A 23,718-nucleotide genomic window follows, 5' to 3' on the forward strand; every position below is an offset into this window, starting at 1 on the left:
AGCTATATGACCTTTTTCTCTCACCAAACCCTTTGTTTCTATCTACCATAATATTATCACATTGAATTGAAAATTCCTATTTGTCTTCCCGTCCATAAGATCATGAGCTTCCAGATGGCAGAGACTGAATCTTTACATTTCTACATTTTCATCTACTAATATATAGCCTGGTACAGAGAAAGCTATCAAATCATGGATGGCTTAGTGGATAATTGAACCAGGGCATGAAGAGATGGATGGATTGATGAATGCATGGGTGGGTGGATGAGTAGATGGATGAACGGATGGATGCATGCATGCAGGTCGGTGGGTGGGTGGATGGTGGGTGGATGAATGGATCAGTGGATGGGCAGAGAGATGGGTGGGCAGATGGGAGGGAGGGGTAAAAACATGCCTGTCTTCTTCTCTGGCAGGACAAGGTCTCACTGTTCAGGATGATCAATCAATTTATGAGTCCCCAGACCAACACCCTGGGTGGCATCACCTAACAATTCATCCCTTCATTCACTCAGTCATTCTTTATTTCTGATAATAAGCATTAACATCCACTATGTGTGGTTTTTAGTTTTTTATGTGTGGGGTTGATGTGTGGAGCGAAGCCATGGTGGTATAGTGGTTAAGAGCTTGGCTGCTAACCAAAAGATCTGCAGATCAAATCCACTAGCTGCTCCTTGGAAACCCTATGGGGCAGTTCTACTCTGTCCTATAGGGTCGCTGAGTTAGAACTGACTTGACAGTAACAGGCTTGGTTTTGGTTTGGTATGTGTGGAGCACTGTGCTGTACACTGAGGTTTTAAGGCAAATAGAACATGATCCTGGCCCTCACAAAGCCCAGTGTCAACTATCAGGTTAGGGAAACCGAGGAGCTCAGGGGCCTGGCTCAGGGCTAGGGATCGTACCATCAGGCCTCCTCCAGAACTTTCCAAGCCCAGATGGGTGGGAAAACAACTCTGTGTATTTCCAGCCCTCCCCAAGAAGAGGGCCATCGGAAGAGCTTCAACAACATCCTCGTGAAATGGATGTTTGGCCCCGCCTGTTCCATCTTCACTTCTGTGTTTGCCCCAACCTGTTCCGTCTTCACTTCTGTAGAAGATGCAGCCCAGGGCCTGGGAAGCCTGGGACTTCTTTCAGGAGGCTAGACCCTGGTCACAGGAAGATTCTGTCTACAATGGTTTAAATCCTCAATTCTGTTTGCAAAACATCTCGATTATTCAACTGGATCAGAGTGATGCTCTGGGTCCATGTTTCCATCTCTAACTCAGCATCATGTTGAGAATGAGCTGTGTGTGTCAAGCCTTCTGGAGGGCACCGTGTGCAGTCAAAACCAAAGAAATCTGTTTACCTTCATTTGTATGGATAAATGATATCTGTGGATGATTTCCATAAAAAAAAAAGTATGTTTCCAAAGTAGCTAAGTGCACCACTGTGAATAGTGTAGGTCATTTTTCAGTAATGGGTACACACAGGTAAACGATGTAATGTCAAGTTTCTCTGCAATAATGTGGTGATATTTGCACGTACAAAACCACAGGAATCGTGATACATTTTTTTTTCGTTTGGCAATATCTGCAGGTGTTCACAACTCGTAGGTCACATTTTTTAATCCACTAACAAGATCTTTTACACATTCAAAAGCACACATTTCAAAACCAAACAAGGTTTACATTTAGAAACAGGCTATATACGTATCTGTCTTGTATTTCAGTGAGTAATCATTATGTGAACCAACAGCAGGCAACTTTATTCTTTTAATTTAAGTGATGACATACTGAGACGAAAATAGTCCGTGAATACCATTTTGTGTTTGTTTGTTTCTATCTCTTACCCACCGTGGCTGCATTTGGAGGGTGTGTCTAAGTTCCCCAGGTTGATTTCCAGTTCAAGAGCAGGGGTTCTTGGCTCCCATAAACCATTTCTCTTATCCAGCTCAGCTCTTGGTTTATTCAGAGACCAGCTGATGAGCATAGTGGATGGATAACCAACAAGTGAGGAGAGAAGGGGGAAATTAAGACAGCATCTTACTGATTTCTGTTTGTCTTTCTGCCTTTAGGGTGAAAAGGGCTTTGATGGCCCAGTGGGACTTCCCGGAACAAAGGTCAGTACCTGCGCTGGCAGAGTTGCAATTTAGAATCATGAGTCAATCTTTGTTTTGCTCTCTGTGTCCAAAAAACAAACAAAAAATGGAAAAAAGAAAAGGTGTGGTATTTGCTGCCCTGCCAGTATTTTACCCCCGAGGCTGTTGAGATAGGAAAGCAAGGACAAATGGCATGCAATTCGAAACCCCTGAACCTCTTAACTGCTCAGAACTTCTATTTCCAGGTTGGAAATAGGAAGGAAGAGTTGGCTTCGCCAAGCCCTGCTCAGTTCTTCTTCGCCCCACAGGCTTAACTCTCTGTAGTCGGTTAATTCTGCATTCATCTCTTTAGGCCACTATATTGGGAGACTTTCAGGGCTTGGGCTCTTAAGAGCTGTTTAAATTGCATGAAATTTGTTTCACACAAACTTTCCAAATTCACCAATTGCACAGAAGCTGGGTGTTCCCTGTTGTGGCCCCCACCCTTGGTCATGGAGCAGCTCCACGCTGTCGGTGAACCCCCAGGTCCGTGATCTTCACAAGGAGCTCTGGTGGCACAATGTTAAGTGCTCGACTGCTAACTGAAAGGTTCATGGTTTGAACCCACCCAGAGGCTCCATGGCCGAGAGACACGGCAATCTGTTCCCATAAAGATTACGGACCAGGACACTCTATGGGGTAGTTCTGCTCTGTCACATGGGGTCGCGGTGAGTTGAAAATCGACTCGAGGGCACCTAACAACAATAACATCTTTACAGAGCTTGAAGGGGCCATCTGCCCTCACTGTCATTTAGACTCAGAAAACAGACAAGGGAGGTGAACTGAAACGCCCATGCCAGATGGTCAGTGGGCACTGGCTGGTCAGGTGTGTGATACAGGGCCTGATGTGGCGATGGGAGCACCTGGAACACTCACCTCCCCTTCTTATGCCCCTTTTCCCATGTCTACTCCCCTAAGCCGTGGTCTCACCTCTCCTCTTCTTTCCCTCCTCCTCCTCCTTCTCCTACTTCCTCTCTCTCTCTCTCTCTCTCGCTCACTTCTGCATTTCTTAGTTTCTCGTTCACCCAGCCATAATTACTGAGTACCCACTAAGGTTAATGTTAAGCTTACAGGATGGTTAAGATGCGTCCCTGTCCTCAAGTACCCTGAGTCTGGGGAGGCAGGCAAAGGTCTGAGCAAATGGATTCTATTTCTACGGGATTCTTTCCCATTGTCCACCCTTTTCCACTGGATTCTAACAATAATGACTGTGCACCTGCCATGTGCCGGGCTCTGGGCTATGAACTCACCTGTTACCTGCATCACAGACAGCATGCAGCACAGGTGTAAGGGTTACCTTTGCTTTATTTGTGGTAGGTAGTCACGCTTGTTGAATGAATGATAGCCAGTTCCTTACATCAGCCCCGCCTGAGAAGAGGCATTCATCCCATTTTACAGAGGAGGAAACCAAAGGCCAAGGGTGATCAGATGACTTGCCCGAGAATTTCTTTCTCCTTGTCCACTCTCCTTTCCCTGCCTGTATCTTCTTGCTCGCTTCCTCTTGGCAGCTCTCTCCCAGGTATGGCTTTCATCTCCCTCTTTTCTCACCCTTCCCTCCTCTGCCCTCCGCTACTCTGCCCCTACACTGCTGGGATACAGCTGCTGTCATGCACATGCACACATGTGCACACATATGTGTGAACACACATGCATGTGTGCACACCCCCCCCCACCTGCTGCACCCCTCAGCCCTCCTGACCCCCTCCTGTGTTGATGGAGAACCACGGGGAGCAGTCCAGGGGGCCAGGGGCCATGGCTGAGAGGCAGGCAGGCGTTTCTGCCTCACTGAGCACTCTGTGGGCTATGACCTGGTTGCTTCTTTGCTGTCAGATGAAAGAAAAGAGCAGTGATGTCTGGGGTTTTGTGGGCCTGTGAGTAGAAAGCCTTTGTCTGCAACAGTGGTTGTTTATGTAATGACTATGCTTCTGCAGTGGTTGAGCAGACCCAGGTGGTGTGGGCAGCAGAGCCTCGAACTAGGAAAAGAGATAGGTGTGGAGGGAGAGGCATGCTAGGGAGCGAGAGTGGTTACAGCCACCGGAAGTACAGCCACCTGGAAGTGCGCCCGGCTGATTTGCAATCCCTAGCCTGATGGCATGACCAGCTGAACAGCCTCAACCGGTAGACGAGCCTCTAAGTAAACCTGTGTGGCTCACCACGGCCCTGTTTACCTAGATACAGCTCAGGCGGTGTCAGCAGGCAATATCTACATGTGTTCTCCTGGGACTGAGGTCCGTTCCGGATGTGGGAATATCACAGTAAATAACAGAGAGCCCTGCCCCCACCCAGGACTCACAGGCCAGACATGGAAGAGAGGCATGGGATCACTGGTGAGGCCAGGGCAGAGGGCAGCCTGGGGTCTGGGCTGTGGTTCCAGAGGAGAGGCCTCTAAGCTACTTGGGAGAGGTCTTAACCAAAACAAAAAACAAACAAAAAATCAAACCTTTCGCCCTCGAGTCAATTCCGGAAGCCGGCTTAGGGATACCCTTCTGTGGGAGGTCCTGCCTGAGTTGGGTCCCAGAGGATGAGGGATTGTGGTGTTGGGGGAAGAGCTGAGATGGCTCCTGTCTTCCTGGGGGTGGGAAGCATGGCCTCACTGTGTGTCTCACACATTTCTGACTCACGCATTACATGCTAAGAACATAGAGCTACTTTGCTTATGCTGTTCCCTGTGACTGTAATGCCTTTCCCTGCCTTCTTTGTCCTGGGTGGCACCTACTTATCTCCCTGGACCCAGCTCAGACAGGACCTCCCACAGAATAGTGTCCCTAAGCCCTCCCACAGTTGATGATGATAAAATCAGCTGCTTGAGGGAATCAGGATGACGTTGGCTGTGGACAGCCTCGGTGTGCAGGAGTCCTGTCAGAGGGTCTAATCTGACGTGTGTTTCTCTTTCAATCTCTCAGGGAGACGTGGGGGTCCCTGGGCTGGTTGGAGCACCTGGACCCAAGGGAGAGAAAGGCGACTCGGTGAGTAGAGTGTCACCTCTCTGTGTGTCCGCACTGTGTGGCTGTGCCATGTGGCCATCCTGCGTGGCCATGCCATGTGGCTCTGCTGCATGGCTGGTGTGGAAGGTCCAGGGCTTCCCCCAAGTGCACAAATCAGCCAGCATGGGCTGACCACCTACTGAGGGCTGGGCAGTGCCCACCCTGGGATGAGCCCAAGCTCTTCGCATGGGCAACAAGCCCTGTGGGACATGGCCCCAGCCGGACTCTCCAGGCTTGCCCCTCACCACCCTACCCCAGCGTTCTGTGCTCCTCAGTGGGCCACAGTTGTGAGCCCCCAAATTGGCCATCTGTCACTCCCTGTCTCACTCTCAACATTGCACTTGCTCTTTTTCTTCCAGGAGTAATTTTACTCCTCATCACTCCCTCTTTGCCCTTCACCACCCCTTTTTGCCTGGTCCATGTTTTCTCAACACAGACTCGAATTGTATATGTCCCCCAAGATGTCATTCCCACCCCCCAGATCTTGTCAGGCAGCACCTCTGTGCTCCAGGTCACCCAGCCTTCCTCAGCCCAGGATCCGTGGTGTTTTTTGTTTCCCTGTCTACCTCCCACATCAGACAGTGATTTCCTGATGGCTGGGACTACAGTTTGTCATCGCTGCATCCCTGACACATGGCACACCGTGAAGTGTGTCCATGAGTCCATCAGGTGATGAATGAATGGACGCAGTGGTGGGAGAGAGGAACAAACATGGCTCAGAGTGGGGCCTCAGGAGCCAAATGGCTCAGATGTGAACAAATCCTGGTGCTGCCAAGTTTCTTAGCCTTGCTGCCCTCAGTTTCCTCATCTGTATAAAGGGGGTGATAAGGGACCCTGCACTGTGGTATCATGAGGATTAAATGAATACACACAAGTGGCTTAGAACAGTGCCAAAAACGTAGTAAATTCTATTGTTGCTGTTACCATTACCCACCATGGTGGGGGCACTAACCCTTGCCCCCCAGCACAGCACTGTGTAGTATCAGTAATAGGAATTTGGTGTCAGATGGACCTCAATAAATGCTCTTGGCTCCAGCCTTTATTAGCTGTGTGACCTTGGGCGGGCATCTTCTGAGAGCCTCGGTTACCGCATGGGAAAGGTGGGGAGAATAACTAATGTGTATGGAAAAGGCCTGACCCAGAGCAGACGGCCGGTGAACTAGAGATGTTCTTTATATTGGATTATAATTAGGGCCTTCCAGGTCCCAGTGCTGAGGGGAAACCCCAAGCAACAAGACAGATCCTCTTTCCTGTAGGAAGAACGTAGACAACGGTATATGCTACAACATGGACGAGCCTTGAAAATGTTACGTAACTGAAATGACGTAGCCGTAAAAGACCACATACTGTGTAATCCATTCCTATGGAATATCCGGAACAGGCAAACCTGGGCAGACAGGAAGTAGAGTGCTGATCCCCTAGGGCTGAGGCCAGCGGGATGGGGAGGAATGACATGTGGGCGGGTGTAGCGTTTCTTTCTGGCATTGTGGAAACTGTCTGAAATTGACTGTGGTGATGGTGGCACAATTCTGTGGATGTCCTAAAAATACATCAAACTGTACACTTTGAGTAGGTGAATGGTGTAGTATATGAACTGTATCTCAATAAAGCTATTATGGAAAAAGAGTGGTATCTAGAATGTTGAGTTGTTGGAAAAGTTAAACGACATAATAGTCATGACAGTCCACACTCAATAAATAGTAGTTCTCATCTTTTTTAAGGGCTCTGTGGTGGAGGTGATGGGAAAAAGTCTGATTGTTTCAAATCCCTGGGTGGTGTAGGCGTGTGTGATGCCATGCCTTGGAGAGGCTCAGTTTGAAACCTTTGCCTTCTGCTTTCTTTCCTTCTAGGGCAGAGGACCTTTCGTACAAGGAGAAAAGGGAGAAAAGGTAAGCACCCCCTTTCTTACATTCTTTCAAGGGCTGTGGAGGTGGCTGGGGAACAGGACAGGGTGACTTGGATTTGGGAGAGGCGTGTGCTACCACTGTATCCCCTGGCACAAGTGCAAATTGGGGGAGGAGGGGTCTTCTGGGCTGAGTTCTGGGCCTTGTGTGTCCCCCCACCCCGACTTGGGTATTGGAAGCATGCTTCATGGTCAGCAGGCAGAGAGGAGGTGGAGACAGGAAATGGTGGCTGAGAATCGAGAAGCAGGACCACGTGTCTCAGGGGACTCGGGGAATATTCTGATAGAGAAGCTGGCATTCTACTGAGAAGTAGAGTTTTGGGGGCAGGTCCTCCCAGGCTCGGAGAAAAAGGTGAGCAGAATACAGAGGGGGGTGGGGAGGAGAGTGCTTGGGATGTGGGGGGGTCAGAATATTCCCAGCAGAGGCTGTTTAACCACAGCTGAAGGGAGTGGGAGGTTCAGCTGAGACCTTGTTTGGGAGCCAAAACAAAGGGCACTAAATCCCAGGACACGTTTGAGCGTCACACTGCAGTGGCAGGAAGCGTTGGTCTGTGCGTCATTAGATATGCCGGGGACGTTCTTCTGCAGATTGTTCGAAGAGCAGGTGCCAGGTAGGTCTGAGAGGGGAGAGGCCAGGGGAGATTATTACTGCGACACCAGTGATCATGAGGATGACGCAGGACTGGGCGATGTTTCATCCTGTTGTACCTGAGGCCACCATGAGTCAGAGCTGACTCAAAGGCACCTAACAACGTTCAAGGTTATTACCAGCCTGTCCGAAGTAATGCTGCTTTGGATTGAACTGTGTCTCCCATAATCCACCAAACCGAACTCACTGCTGTCAAGCTGATTCTGACTTATAGCCCCCCCATAAGGTTTCCGAGGCTGTAAATCTCTACAGAGGCAGACCGCCACATCTTTATTCCTTGGAGCCGCTTGTGGTCTCGAACTGCCAATCTTTCGGTTAGCAGGAGATTGCGTTAACCACTGCCCCACCAGGGCTCCTTTGTCTCCCAAAAGATACGTTGAAATCCTAACCTCTGTACCTGTGAACATGACCTTGTTTAAAAATAGGGTTCTTCCTTATCAGTTAAATTAAACAAAGCTGTCCCTGAGTGGGGTGGGTCTGACACCTAATCCCTCCTGAGTGATGTCTTATAAAAGGGAAGAACAGACATGGAGAAGAAGTCACACACTGGGGAAGACAGCGTGTGGGGCTCCATCTGCAAGCAGCCAAGGGACGCCAATGGCCACCGGCAGCCACCAGAAACCCGGAGAGAGACTTCGAACAGTTCTCTCTCAGAGCACTCAGGAGGACCCAACATGGCTGATGCCCTCAATTCAGACTTCTAGCCTCCAAATTGTGAGAAATAAATTACTGTTCTTTTTTTTAAAGAGATTATTACAAGAATTTAAAAGGGAGGTGACAAGAGACAGAGCCGGGCTGACAGCCAGCCTGGGCAGGTGGAGGGATGAAGGGAACTCTCCTGGAGGCCTGCACCTTCGTTGACCTCCATCATAACCTGCACGAGCTTGACAGATCCTGGGAAATATGGGTTCCTTCAGAGGAAGAAAACCCGCTAACCTGTTAGCCTGCAAGGAGAAATAGAAAACAGAGGAGGAGTAAGAATGCCGTTGTCTGCTCACACCAGCTGTTGAAAACAAAATGAAGCAAACCCGCCTGTTTCCCAGGCGTAGCAGCCACGAGGCTTCCTAAGAGCGCATTATGTGGATGAGGCCCTCGGGATCCAGGCACCTGTAGGCTGAGACCACCGTGCTGTCCGTCCACCCCAGGAGAGGGTCTGTCACTCACACAGAGCTCACCTCATCATCTTACCTAGGACTGCTTGTGCAGACCGAGTGCTCGATTCCAGAGCAAGCAGCTTCCACGTGACAGTCCTTCTCTTCCCGGAGGCAAATGTACTAAAAGCTTAAGCAGCACCCAGACCCTTCGCTTCTGGATGTTCATGTCTAGAGCTTTGCTGTAAGGAGGCGTGTGTACCCACACGCTTCGTTCAGTGTAATTCATGAGCAGGACTCGAGATGGCCCAGCGCTGGGCAGCAGGCAGAGGGTTTAGTGGGTTAGTGAGCAGCCAGAGAGCGTGGTGGCACTCCAGAGCAAAACCACACTTAGGAGAAAAACTAATGACTAGAAAATGCAGTGTTTTGTTCATTTTTAAAACACATTGCAAAACGTATATAACCATGCGATCCTAGGTATGAGTGTGAGCGTGGTGTGAGAGGAAGAGAGAGAGAGAGTGATTCTGGAGACAACCACACTTACTGGTTGTGTCTGAATGGTTTGTGGACCTGCATACATTCCAGGCCGAGTGGCTGCTGGGTTCAGTAAGAGGAACACAGGCTGGAGTTGAAAAGACCAGCTTCCATCCTGCCTCTGCCTCATGTCTTTGGGCCACTCTGAACCTCAGTTTCTTCTTCTGTAAAAGGGTGATAATAACAGTTCCTATTGTATGAGTGGCTGGGAGGATTAGAGGGGACAATACACATCAAGGGTTTGACCCAGGGCACAAGAATTCAATACCTGGTGGTGATGTTCTTGCTACGCTGTCATTATAGTGCCTGGCACTTCCTTGATGATGACAGCATGATGGCAGATGGCCACTGCTCTGGGCTGGTTTGGAGCCATCAGAGTGGAGTCAGGGATGGCAGGGAGGGGGGTGATGATCCATGGCCCCTTCCAGCTTGAGAACAACGGTAAGCACAGTGTGAGTGCTGCCGGTGTACGATTTCCTTTGTGTGGTCCGCTGAGTCAGTCTGTGGTTTATGGTGATGGGGTCTGAGAATCTTCTGGACTGTGAATCCCATGGGTAGAGAAAGATTTAGAAAAACACAAACAAGGCAAACGTGTGCCTTTTCCAATGAACGTCCATTGGTCCTTCTGCTCTGGGGGGACCAACCAAGGGCTTTGCGGTGGAGGAACCTGACTTGGTCGCCTTTTCTGGACCCACAGCGCCATCTAGTGCCTGGCCGCCTGAGTGTTGCTCCAGTTTTCCTGTGTACAGACTCCCTGTGTGATGCTGGGGACTTTGCCGTTGTCTGGGCAATTCTCTTTACCTTGGGAACCTGGCATCTGGGAGAGAAGAGGGAAAAGGGAACCTTGGATTTGTACTCAAACGTGGGTTCAGGTGATGGAAAGAAAGCAGGTTTGAGGGGTTGGGCAGGCTGGGTTTAGATTCCAGCTCTGCAGTGGCTGGCTGGGTGATCTTAGGTTAGTGTCCCTGGAGACTCAGCTTCCCATCTGTAAAGTGGGGCCATGGATACCTATATCCTACCTAGGGCTGTTCTGGGCTTATAGGAGGTCAGTAATCATTACGAAGACGCCTGTATCTGTTTCCTATTTTTGCTAGACGCTGTTGCTAAAATTCAGTAAGGAGTGACATAGCGTTTCCTTCAGTGGATACTATCCAAGTATCTATTTAGTATCTAGTAAGTATCTATCTATTGTTATTATTAAGTGGCTATTTAGTACCAATCCAGGTACTAAACCTTGGGTTGTACCCCACATTCCAGGGTCTCATAAGTCAATTAAATGAAAGAAACATGCAAGCAAAGTCCATCCACATGGTTCTTTTAAAGCAAGGTTCTTATCTCCGCTCCTTTAAGTAAGTCAGATTGTACCACCTTTATTCTCCCATGCTTGCTTCTACATGAAGAGAGTGATAATGCTGTTAAGAAACCCTGCCCAGTCCAGAGAGAGAGATTTATTTACTGCCAGGGTTTGGCTTACGCAGTTGTGGAGGCTGGCAGGTCCAGAATCCATAGATCAGCCAACAGGCTGGAGATTCCTACAGGCTTGAGTCCCAATATCCATACGTCAGGTGACAGAGTGCAGACTGAAGGAAGAGATAGAGAGTTCTGCCCAAATATTTATTTATAGTCTGAGGCAGACCACACCTAAGGAAACTCCCTTTTCAACTAACTGATCACATTACATTGGATTATATTATTGAAAGTGATTACATCATGTTAAGTTACATTATATTACATTGGATTATGTTATGGAAGGTGATTATATTACATTACGGTACATTACATTACATTATGTTACATTACACCACATTGCATTGCATTATGTTGCATTGCGTTACGTTACGTCATGTTATGTTACATTACATTACATTATGTTACATTACATTGCATTGCATTATGTTGCGTTGCGTTACATTACGTTACTTTACATTACATTACATTGCATTGTAGTACATTACATTATGGAACAGCAACTAGACTAGTGATTGCCCAAATCACTGGGAACCATAGCCTAGCCAAATTGACACGTAAAATTAACCATTACAGGGACATAGTAGGGGGAGGCTTTACAGACCCTGATCAAGTGTGGACGGCATCTGATAGAAAGTGAGGAACCACTGAGACCTACGGGAAATAAAATTGGGGCAAAGTGTCCCATAAAGCCATATTTGGGTCCGTAACTAAGCATTTAGCATTTGGCAGAAGAAAAACAAAACAAAACAACAACCATGAAGTCATTCTTCAGCATTTTCACAGAAATCCATATGGCAGTAAATAAAACTTTGTATGGATTTTATGTTCAGATTTCACAGTGTGGTGCTCCAGGAAAAAAGAAAAAGCAGATACAAGAAACTCAGCTGAATTTCGTTGAGTTTGTTGACTCAGCAGCAGACAGAATTTTGGGTCACACAAACATCGCTCTGCTGTGTCGTATGGTTTTCTTCCATTTTGACTGGGACAGTCAAGCTGCCAGGGAATGAGCATGGTGATCTAGGAGCTCTGAGCCAAGCAAATAGCTGAGGCCGGTCCGTCTTCCAGGGATGTCAGCATCTCGTAGCTTTGCTGAGTGTTCTGAAGACGACGCCAGAGGCTAGAGCAGGGTGAAGTCTGGAACCAGCACATAGCGGAATCTCAGCACGGTGGTCCACTATGAGGCTAAACAAACAATGTGTGGATTAGAGTACTGATGAGAGAAAACCCAAGGCCACCAGAATGGACCACCACCCGTCTGTCAGTCTGTGGTGCTGTGGTGGCTTGTGTGTTGCTATGATGCTGAAAGCCATGCCACCGGTATTTTAAGTGCCCAGCAGGGTCATCCATGGTGGACAGGTTTCATTGAAGCTTCCAGACTAAGACAGCCTAAAAGGAAAGGCCTGATGGTCTACTTTGAAAATGAGCCAGTGAAAACCCTATGGATCACAACAGAATATCACCCAATATTGTGCTGGAAGATGAGTCCCTTAGGATGGGAGGCATTCAAATACACAGTGGCTGCAACAATGGACTCCAGCATGCTAATGATCTTGACGATGGTACAGGACCCTGCAGAGGCTCGTTCTATTGTGCATGATGGTTGCATGGCAACCATCAACAATCAATCAGGATGGAATGAAGGAGGGTTGTTAGAAAGCCAGGATCATAGCAATGAGCTGAGGTAGCTTGGCCTCAGAAAGTAGGGTTCTGCCTACATTTACGCCCAGCCTGCTCCCTAGGAGCCCACAGCTTCCTGTGTGCCGATGATTTGGCCGTAAAGTGATCCTTTAAAATTGAACAAAGTAGTGTACTTCCTTCTTGCTGTGGACCGTTAAGCAGACAGGCTTTTGTGAAAGGCAGCTGACCTGAGGGACACTGGGGATCCACCTGCTAAAAAGTTACACCCGTAGCAGGTCAGGGTGCCCGGAACGCCTCAGCTCCAAATACCTTCCTTTGGCTTAAACACGCTGTACTCTTTGAAACATGCAGCTGCTCTTGCACTTGCATTTGATTTTGAAATGCTGCTGTAGTCACACCATTTCCCTTGAAGGATGCCTGGCAGTTCTGGGGTACTCGGAGGATGCAGTCCACTGTGTTTGGACATGCTTCTCACCTGCCATGATGTGACCCTGAGTGACCCTTCCTTGCATGTCTCGGTTCCATCTTTCTTGGGCCCTCTGCATGTGTCCACCTCTATGGCACTGACCCCTCTCCCTGCATATCCATCGTTCCCCCTCTGCTTGTTGGAGTCCAAGGGATGCTCCCTACCCAGTGCCCTTCCATGAGCCAAGCATTGAATCAGGCTCTTCCAAGTGCATTGACTTACTCATTCTTCCCAACAACTGCAGGTGGAAGTTATTATCATCCACATTTCATGGAAAAGGTCACTGGGGCTCAGAGAAACACTCACATTGATGTGTTTGTTCTAAGAATCTGTAGTAGGGTGACAAAGTTGTTTACAGTAATCTCCAGCTTGTTCAGTGACTGGGAGAACTCAGAACAACCAGCTACTTAGAGTAGACACAGTGCTGGGGACTGGGGCAGACATGGTCTGAGGAACGTCCACGCTGGAGTGTGATAAGCTCAACCTTTTGCAGCTGCAGAGAGGTGATGAAGACTGTACAGGTGAACCTGAGAACCTACGCTTGATTTTGCAAACTCAACAGATTTTAAGCAGGACTGTGCTTCAGAAAAATTGCTTTGATCACTGCATGGCTAATAGGGCAGAGTTGGTGGCTAGAAGAGATGTTCTCACACCACCGAGCTCCTGACTAGATGGGGACCTTGAGGCAGCCGCTGGCCTGATCTCACCAAGGGACCTACCTACCAAACAGCCACCTGGATGCCTCAGATGCTACTGCAGGTGACAGCCAGCTCTGCCCTCATAGCAGCAGTCTCTGACCCCAACATGACAGACACACCTTATGCCATCCACACCGTAAGAGAATGGCCCTTCCTACCCAAGCCAGGCTCTTCCTTTGGAGTCTCTCAAAGGCAGGCTGTACTTGAACCTGTGAGAGGAAAGCTTCTGGGAGTGGGGGGTGTCTGCACAGGGGATGAGGAGGGGCCCTGCTACATGGGGACCTTTCTCCTGGTGCCTCCCTTCCAGGGCAGTGGCCCAGAAAGACCTCTGGAAAACATTAGGTGCTTATGCATATCAGGGGTGCGGGTGCTGGTGCTGGTGCAGGTGAAGGAGTCCTGGTGGCTCAGTGGTTAAGCACTCAGCTGCTAGCCCAAAGGACGGCTGTTCAACCCGCCAGCCCCTCTGCAGGAGACTGCTTCTGCAGACTTGGGAGCCCTATGGGGCAGTTCTACTCTGTCCTTTAGAGTCACTGGGAGTTGGAATCGGTCTCAACAGCAACGGGTTTTTGGTTTGCTGTAGGTGAAATGCATGCCTCAGCAAGGGATAGTGGACACACTTCTGTATTTACTGATTCTTCCTGAAAGCAGAGGATGGGGATGGGGCATAGGCAACAGCCCACTATGCAGAATTCCTCAGCCATAACTTGGTGATTTTTTTTTTCTGAAATTGAGTGAGTTTATCTCAAAGGAAGGCACCATGTAGTGGAAAAAAATCATAGCATCAACCTTTCATTGAATTCTCAATATGTTCCAGTTATTCAGATGATGACGTAAGCCTCTTATGGCCTCTTTAAGGAGGCTAGGGCATGCCCAGGAGCCTTGACCTGATGCATGGGTAGGACTGAGCCTGGTATGTCTGACTCTTGTTGTTGTTAAGTGCCATTGAGTCAGCCCTTGACTCAGGACAGCTCCATGCCTGATGGGATGAAATACTTCCTGGTCCTGTGCCATCCCCATGATTGGTTGTGGATCAGACCATTGTGATCCATACAGTTTTCATTGGCTGATTTTCTGAAGTAGATTGCCAGACCTTTCTTCCTAGTCTGTCTGAGACTGGAAGCTCCACTGAAACCCATTTAGCACCACAGCAGCATGCCAACCTCTATTGACAGATAGGTGGTGGCTGTGTTTGAGGTACGTTGGCTGGGAATCGAACCCAGATCTCCTGCATGGAAAGTGGGACTTCTACCACTGAACCACTGCTGCATCTGTCTGACTCTATACTCCCCCATGATCAGCCCTTGCACTGTGATCACCATTGCTCTTTCCTGCCCTGCTCCTGAAAGCCATGCTCCTGTCTGGGAATTCCTGATCCTCAAAAACCATGCCCACATGGGAATCATTACATCTTTTATGCAATGACTGCGTTATAGAGTCTCTAAGGGGAAAAATATAAATTATATGTGTGTGTTTGTGTGTGTGAAACTTCTCAGATGTATTTATACTGTTTGCCTCTAGCTCTGGGTCCCTTTCTCCCTGCTTACGGCTGGTTTAATCAGCACCCCCATCTCTATTCTTAGCCCGTGCGTTAATGTGCATTATTCATGGTTATCAGGTTGGATAACTGTGGTTGAGTGCCTTCTATTTTTACAGTAATTAAAGGGTTTAGGGGAAAATAAGTTAGCTGCTTAAAAATATGTGCCCTCAAATAGCCCTGTTGAATGCGGAGAGTTAGAAAAAAAAGGGTGCCACGGGCCCTGTCCAAGGTGCTGAAGGACACCTTGGGGAAAATTTGAGTTCATGGGATCTCACTGCCCCAGGGAAGGCAGTGGCTGGATTAGGAAAGTCTGTGGCTTTCCTTCCAGCTCTGTCTGACACTCAGACTCTTGCCAAGTCTAATGGACCAGTCACAGGACCAAGGGCTTCGTTTTGGAGTGAGTGAGCGTTCATGGCATAGATAAATGCTGGGCTGCTGGACTGGGAAGGCTGGGGAGCCTAAGGGCATGACTCTAGACACATCCAGGCTGGGTTAAGACCTCTGCTTAGCCACTTATAGCTACTTGACACCAGGTCAATGGCTTAATCCTATGACCCATGCTTTCCTCATCTATAAATCAGTGATTCTAACAGTACTTGCGTTGGAGGGTTGCTGCAAGAATTAAATGAGCTAATGAAAATAAATGCCTTAGATTCATAAAAAGTGCTCATAAGTGTTAGCTGTAATTACCATTACTCTGGCATTTTTATATACCAGATGATGTCTTCTGCACCCTGAGCATCAATGAGGTCTTATCCCCAGGGGCCCCGACAGCTGCGAAATGTCAGAGCTCTTTGCCTCGCCCTGAAGGGGCTCCTCTAACCCCCAGGCTCCAGGTAGCTGGGAACACGTTATTAGAAAGTGAGTTTCTAGGCGGGCTGATGTAGACGCATGGGACGTCCTTCCCTTTCTCCAGTTCACCCAATTCACTAAGCGTCTAAGAATAATAGTACCTAGTGGCATAGTGGTTAAGAGCTCAGCTGCTAAACAAAAGGTCAGCACTTTGAATCTACCAGCTGCTCCTTGGAAACCTATGGGGCAGTTCTACTCCATCCTGTAGGGTTGCCATGAGTCAGAATTAACTCAACTGGCAATGGGTTTGGTTTGAGGTTTAAGGGCTATGCACATGCTACTTAATTTAAAATTTGAGGTAGGTTTTTTTGTTGTTGTTGTTGTACCTTGTGTATAGGCTGATTAAGCATTCAACCAGGTATAAGTGATTTGAACTCACCTTTTCTGACCATGGAGTCCCTTGGCTGCTAACTGAGGATTGGAGGTTGGAGTCCACCCAGAGGTGCCTCAGAAGAAAGGCCTGGAGGCCTGCTTCCCAAAGATTAGCAGCTGAAAATCCTGCGGAGCCCAGTTCTATGGGAGGCCATGAGCTGGAGTTGGTTCCACAGCATCTGGTCTTCTGACCACGACCTGCGGTGGTTCCCCAACTTGACGTGCATCAGAATCACCTGTGGTTAAACAGATTTCTCCCTCCCCCAGGTGTCTGATTGGGCAGGTTTATAATTTGCATTTCTAATAAGGACCAATGAGATGCTCGGGCGGCTGGCCTGGGGACCACACTGGAAGAACCACTGCCCGGAGTATTCCTAACCACAGCCCCCCACCCCAAAGGCCCACTCTGTCTTTTACCACAGCTGACCTGGCACCTCTGGCAAGGTCTCTGTGAACATTTAAAAGTAAGCACTGACATCTAATTGACCAAGAGAGCAAAGGAGCTCTCAGTTGCCTCTTTTCTCTGCATTGCGCCTCATGAGGGGTTGTCTACTGACACGTGGGTGTCAGCGGGCAGGTAGTTTCCTCTTGGGATGTGAGCCCTCCCAGGAGGCTCCACGTGGGGTCATGAGGCCATGTGTGTGTAGGCTGAGAAAGGGATTTGAGGGTTAGGGGCAGCTGAGGTGTCACAGCCTAGACTTGGGAATCAAAGGCACGATTGTGAGTCACAGCTGCCAGTGTGGATGTGGGGAAGATCCTTCTTCTCTGAGCCTTAGTTCTCTTCTGTAAGGCATTTCACGTGCATTATTTGTCCCATTCTCTTTGAAACCTGAGTGTTGAGGTTCCTGTCCTCTAAAATAAAACAAAATAATAGTCCCTGATATTTGTTTGGAACTTCCCTGTGTACAAGGTGTTTCCCAGGCATTGTCTCAAGGCATCTTACCAGCCACCTTGGGCCAGAGGTGTTATTCCTCCTGCATCACCCATTTCACAGGGAGGAGAGGAAAGTGATATGCTCAGCTCAGCTAACAGGAGGCAGGGGCCTCATGGGAATTCTGACCTTCTCCCTCCAACATAGTGCCCTCCTTCCTTTCTTCCCTCCCTCCCTCCTTCCCATCCTTCCTTCCTTCCTTCTTTCATTCCCATCCTTCCTCACTCCCTCCTTCCCTTCCACCCTTTCTTTCCTTCTTCCTTCCATTTCTTCTTTTTCTTTCTTTCTCACCTCCTTTCCTTCTCTTCTGTTCTCTTGCTTTCTCTTCCCTTCCCTTCATTTTCTTTTCCTTTCCTCTTTTTGCATTTTATTGTGGTTCCTTAGCTACAAGCCTTTCCTTTTGGAAATCTCCCCGTGCCTGAGGCTGACCTTACTGATTCTAGGCTCTCTCCAGTCTCTTCCCCACTCCTTTCCAAGACCTGCCCCCATAGGTCGAGGCTGCGTTCTTAGTTCTTGATACCATACAAACAATTGGCATTTCAATAATATTTTATAGTCTACAAATTATGTCCATGTTAATTACTCATCTGAAAGTATTAGCTTCTATCTTACAAATGATGAATTCAAGACTCAGAGAGGTTAAGTGGTTTTTCTAATGGGGTATGGGTGGGCAGTCAAGGGCTATAACTTTCTCTTTTTAAAGTCACTGCAGGAGTGGATGGTGAGTCCAGGTAGAGCCTGTGGGAAGGAATGTCGGTGTGGTGTGTTCTGTATGCTGAGATGAGGTGATGCTAAACCATGAAATATCTGGGTCAGGTTGACTTTTTATTGGGGACATGATTTTCACAAAAGCAGCGACCCATCTAATGAAACTGCCTAGCTCTCATGATGATTTGAAAATGGAATTCCTCGGAATGTGTCTGTCTACAGTGCCAGTGTGGTTATCTTAACTATATAAAATAAGATCAAAGTAAGAGATGGCTTTGGGAGTCATTACCCTCTTTGAGTCAGAAAATATTCACCTCTAAAAAGTCTACTGGTCAGTTTCTTAGAATACAAAGCAAGGCTAGCTCAACTCCCTTGAAAAAGCAGAAGAGGCTGGCTCTATGACACCAGTTATCTAAAACCAATCAGCAAGTTGTCAATTTCCTTGTGAAGCACAAATTCTGAAACTAGGTTTATGATATTGATTTATAGGTGAGGACTCTGAGGCTCAGAGATTCTTGCTAACTTGGCCAAGGCCATTGGTACTGAGTGATGGAGGGAGGATTTGGAGCTGTGTCTGGGTTTCTACAACACCAGGATGTCTACTTTGTTTTCTGGGGATTTTACACCCCCAAGACTAATTTTCAAGTAGGAGATCCTCCCCACTCTCTCCCCTTGGAAGCACACGGGATGTTAGAAAGAGTTGACGTGCCTATGGGACCTTGTGCAAGCCAGGCCCTAGTGATATGGAGGTAGTTAAGTCTCACTTCCCCATCTCACGATCCACTGTTGTGTGGATTAGACAGATTCACACAGATGGAGTTTTGTTGAACATCTATTTCAAAGAACCAGCAACTATGGGAAAAGGGAGAGGTTCTACAACTCTCCAGAGTTCTCTCTGGCGTTGTCTCTGGTTTTGTTCTTGGTTCCCTTTATTAGATGGTCCTGGATGCTCCAATGCCCTGTGCCCCATCTCCTTTATTCTTGAGGCAGGAACCCATCAAGACACCCCTCATCCTGCCCTCTGCTGCAGGACTCCTTGACCTGAAGGAGCCACAAGACAGACGGCCTTTCAAGGACCGCTGCCTTAAGTGGGTAACCAGCCTCTCAATGAGCCCAGCACCCCCATAGGCTTGATTCCCAGGGAAACACCATCTCGGGCATTTCCTCACAGAAAGTCCTTATTCTTTTGTGGTTCTCCCCCTTGTGGAAAATCTTCAATGTGGCACCTGAATTGTAGAAGGGAGCCTGGATGGCTCAAGCTGCTCGTGCTTGACTGCTACCCTAAAGGTTGGTGGTTCAAACACACCCAGGTACTGCAAAAGAAAAGTCCTGGTGATCTGCTTCTGTAAAGATTGTTGTTGCTGTTGTTGTTGTTAGGTGCCATGGAGTTGATTCCAACTCAGAGCAACCCCATGTGACAGAGTGGAGCTTCCCCATAGGGCTTTCTAGGTTGTGGTCTTTACAGAAGCAGGTCGCCAGGTCTTTCTCCCTCAGAGCCGCTGGCTGGGTTCTAACAGCCAACCTTTCGGTTAGCAGCCAAGCACTTAATCGTTGCACCACCAGGGCTACAGCCAGGAAAACCCTATGGAGCAGTTCCATTCTGTGACGCACAGGGTCATCATGAGTCAGAATTGCCTTGACGGCAACTAACAACAACATTCAGCCTCTCTGGGCCCTAGTCTCCACGCAGCGACAGAGTGGACCTTGTTTGATGTCCCAGGAATCTGATCATGCACAGAACAGCCAGCTAAGGTGTCGTTTCCCTGGCTGCAGTGAGCCTGATGGGGCGTGACCCCATCTCATCACTCTATCATCACAGGTGGGGTGGCCATGAAAGCGGCATGCCAGGAGAAGAGGCTCCCGTGAGCCCGAGAACACCCCCACAACACAGTGTGTACTGTCACGCCCGCCAGCCTCACCTAGTCCTTGCAGTGAGCCTGCAGCCGCTGGTGGCGTCTGCACTTCGGAGAGTGAGGCCAGTGAGACACTGAGCCCTTTAAAGGCGGCTCTGCTTAAGGTCACACAGCTAGAACGGTCCGTCTGGCATCAGGGTCAGAGATGTCTGTCTGTCGGTTTTCCTCTTGGACTCCATGCTGACTTACATTACACAGCATGTTGAGGCCAGAGAAGGGACTTCATCAAAATCGTGTGTGTGTGTGTGTGTTTGTGTGCATCTTGGTTGTTGTTAGCTGCCGTGGAGTTAGCTCCACTCAAGGCGACCCCGCGCACGATGGAACAAAGTGCTGCCTGGTCCTGCGCCATCCCCATGATCAGCTGTGGATCGGACCATTGTGATCCACAAGGTTTTCATAGGCTGATTTTCGGAAGCAGATCCCTGGGCCTTTCTTCCTAGTCCATCTTAGTCTGGAAGCTCTGCTGAGAACTGTTCAGCATCATGGCAGCATGCAAGCCTCCACTGACTGTACATGAGGCGCGTTGTCTAGGAACAGAACCCAGGTCTCCTGCGTGGAAGATGAGAATTCTACTGCTCAGTTACCAATAAAGAACAGTCAAAATACAAAACCCAAACTTGTTGCGGTAGAGTCAATTCTGACTCACAGTGACCCTATAGAATAGAGTAGAACTGCCCCATAGGGTTTCCAAGGAGTGGCTGGTAGATCCAAGCTGCTGACCTTTGGTTAGCAGCCAAGCTCTTAACCACTGCGCAACCAGGCCTCCCACCAACCAGTAGGCGTATCTAATGTCTGAGTATATAAAATCTGAGGTGCCTTTGAGAAAATAGTAATACCTGTCTTACGAGGTTGTTATGAGGACTAAATAAGATGACATTGGTAGAACATACAGCAACGTCTAACAGGTGGTACTTTCTAGCACCCACTGATGCATGCCTTCATTCATTAATGGATTAATTAATCCATGGCAGGGAAGGAGGGAGCTGTCCCGAAGGTCTTAGGTGGAACCCTTGGGTCTGAATCACAGTGTCAGAGCTGGACGGGGGCTTAGAGTTCCCAGAGTTCACTGTTTTCAAGTCCGCGCCCCCCCACCCCAGCCCTCTCTGGGGAGGTATGTGGAGGAGAAAGGGGGATGGCAAGCATGGTCCTGATGCCCCCACCCCTTCCTCAGCTGCTCCAATCTCAAGTTTGTCGTGTGTTTCTAAGTGCAATTCACTAGAATGACATTTGTTCTGCCCAGAACATTCTAGAAAACCCTGCTGTAGCCAAGTGGTTCTCAACCAGGGCACTTTGAGTCCCCAGGAGACATTTGGTGGTGTCTGGAGACAATTCTAGTTGTCACAACTGGCATCTAGAAGGTAGAGGCCAAGGATGCTGCTATACGTCCTACAAAGCACAGGGCAGCCCCCACCACAGAGAATGCCCACAGTGCCGAGGGTGAGAACCCTGCTCCAGCCCAACCCTGACTTTACATGTCTGGACTGAGAGCAGGGTGAGGGGTCACCCGTGGATCCTGTGCACAAGGGCCACGTAGGGGTCTGAGAATCTGCACTGCTACCCGCTAGCTGATGCCCGGGCTGGGTCTCTGCACTGCACTTGGCCCTTTGAGTGGCAGAGTCTTGGCCATGCCTTCCTGCTGAGTGCTTTCTTCACGCCGGCACCCGAGAGCCTGTCCCCAGCATTGTTCTTGCCAGTTGCCAACCAGTTGCCACTGAGTAAAACTGCACTCCGTAGAGTTTCAAGGGTCGATTTTTCTGAAATCGCTCACCAAGGCTTTCTCCCAATGCGCCCTGGGTGGACCGGAACCTCCAGCCTTTCAGTTGGCAGCCGAGGATGTTAGCTGTTTGCACCACCCAGGGACTCCACCGCTGTTATTACTCATTACTAATTACTGTTCTCTTTCTCCCGTTCAAGGGTTCCCCAGGCCCGCCTGGCCCCCCTGGGAGAGACGGCAGCAAAGGCATGAGGGTACGTTTCCTTTTGATCACCCTCCCCGGGCAGGGACCTGCTGCTCAGAGCCTGTGTCCTTGCATGGGGGGCCTGGGCCAGGCCCAGATCTAGCCACCTTGGGGTCTCCCTTTCCCACCAGTGGCCGCGCTCATTGATACCAGGGTCTCCAAGGCCCCTGGAGCTGAGCCTAATCATTACAGCAGTGGCAGCAGCTCTGGCCATTTGGCCTCACCTGCCTGTCCTTTGCGCTGTCTTTTCACTTAGTTGACAAGCAGCCCTGCACGGGACATATTGTTATCCTACTGTGTAGACTCAGAGCCCAGTTAGTGGCTCGCGGAGTTGGGCCGTCACCCCAGTGGCACCCCACATCCTACATGGCCTGTCAGCCTCACTCCTGCTGGTCCCCTCAGACTCCCCCTTTTCCTCCCACCTGCTCTGAGTTAGAACACACTCCAGAAACCAAGGCACAAAAAGATCTCAAATTGGTGTCCGTCTGCCCCGGGGAAGAAGGGATACTCTCCCCACCAGCAACCTCAATAGGAGTCCATTTTGGGTTCTCTGCCTCTCTGCCCCGTGTCATCTTCAACCATGTGTGAGCAGCCTCAGAGGGGCACTCTTTGAGTTGTGGGCACCTGTAACCCCACAGCTGGGCATCACCGTGGGGTGGGAGGTCTGGGATCAAGACCAGGAGAGAATAGCTGGGCTACCTCCCCACCCGCTCCCAGGAGCCAAACTCCTTCTCCTGAAGACTGGGGCCTTTGTGACTCCATTGCTCTGCTGAGTCTGAATTGAATTCTGTGGACACCAGCAGCAGAAGCAAATAGGAGCTGAGATCAGACCATACAAGGGAAAGGTAGCTCCTTAGTAGAAAAAGAATTTGCAGCCAGCCTGGGCCCTAACCCCACGGGCACATTGTTTCTGGGGTGCGTTCTGAGTTCCAGGAAACTGATTGGGGCCGGGGTCTGTGTCCCCGGTCTTGACCATGTCCCGTTTTACATGCAGGGGGAACCGGGAGAGCCGGGAGAGCCGGGGCTGCCTGGCGAGGTGGGCATGCGGGTAAGTGTCTCAGAGACAAGCCTCAGTTCAGGACGCAGCTGTTTTCTGGGTGAGAAGACACTCAGAGGGTTCTCTCCCCACCTTCCCATGCAACTGGACCCACGCTTGTGTGTGTACACATATGTGGCTTTTGTAATTGCCTTCAAAAATGGGATCATATCATAGTCTGCCACTTGTCCTTTTCATTTAACGAGAGACCAGAGGTGTCTTTGCACACCAATACAGATAGATCCAGCTCATCTTCTGAGGAGCCTGGCAATCTAGTGGTTAAGTGCTGAGCTGCTAACCGATAGGTTGGCGGTTCAAACCCACCAGCCACTCTGTGGGAGAAAGATGTGGCAGCCTGCTTCCATAAAGATCCTCAGCCCCGGTAACTCTGTGGGGAAGTTCTATCCTGTCCTATAGGGTCACTAGGAGTCGAGATTGACTCAATGCCAACAAGTTTTAGCTCATTCTCTTAATAAATGCTTGGTATCCCATGATACGAATGCATGATAATTTGTATATTTCTTTTCCCTATTTATGACCTCGAGGGTGGTTTCAATTTCAATTGTTTTTTGTTAGAATCAATGAGGCAATAAATGCATGTGTGTGTGTATGATTTTTCCTTTTGTATTGTATTTTTATTTTAATAGGATAGATCCCAAAAACTGGGATACTTTTGTCTGAAGGAATAAACATTTTTATTTTAATAGACATTAATAGATATCATCCAATTATTTTAGATGCTGATTGATATCACCAAAATATTTTAGTAGCTGTTAATAGCTATCTCTAAATTGTTTTAGTAAATGTTAATAGATATCATCAAACTAATACCAGTACCAGTTGCTGTCAAATTGACTGGAGCTCA

The 23,718-nt window shown here is 48.9% G+C and overlaps 1 protein-coding gene across 2 annotated transcripts in view; it reads left to right on the top strand.

The window, feature by feature from the left end:
• Window positions 1-23,718, top strand: part of COL22A1 (collagen type XXII alpha 1 chain) — a 295,566-nt gene that overhangs the window by 81,860 nt on the left and 189,988 nt on the right. For both annotated transcript variants that reach the window (XM_049854093.1, XM_049854094.1), the window contains 5 exons: window positions 2,051-2,095; window positions 5,017-5,079; window positions 6,948-6,986; window positions 21,774-21,827; window positions 22,812-22,865. In XM_049854093.1, the coding sequence (XP_049710050.1) occupies window positions 2,051-2,095; window positions 5,017-5,079; window positions 6,948-6,986; window positions 21,774-21,827; window positions 22,812-22,865 (255 nt within the window). The remainder of the gene's footprint in view (window positions 1-2,050; window positions 2,096-5,016; window positions 5,080-6,947; window positions 6,987-21,773; window positions 21,828-22,811; window positions 22,866-23,718) is intronic.

Source organism: Elephas maximus, chromosome 15 (assembly GCF_024166365.1).
Source record: "Elephas maximus indicus isolate mEleMax1 chromosome 15, mEleMax1 primary haplotype, whole genome shotgun sequence".
NCBI classification, from domain to species: Eukaryota; Metazoa; Chordata; class Mammalia; order Proboscidea; family Elephantidae; genus Elephas; species Elephas maximus.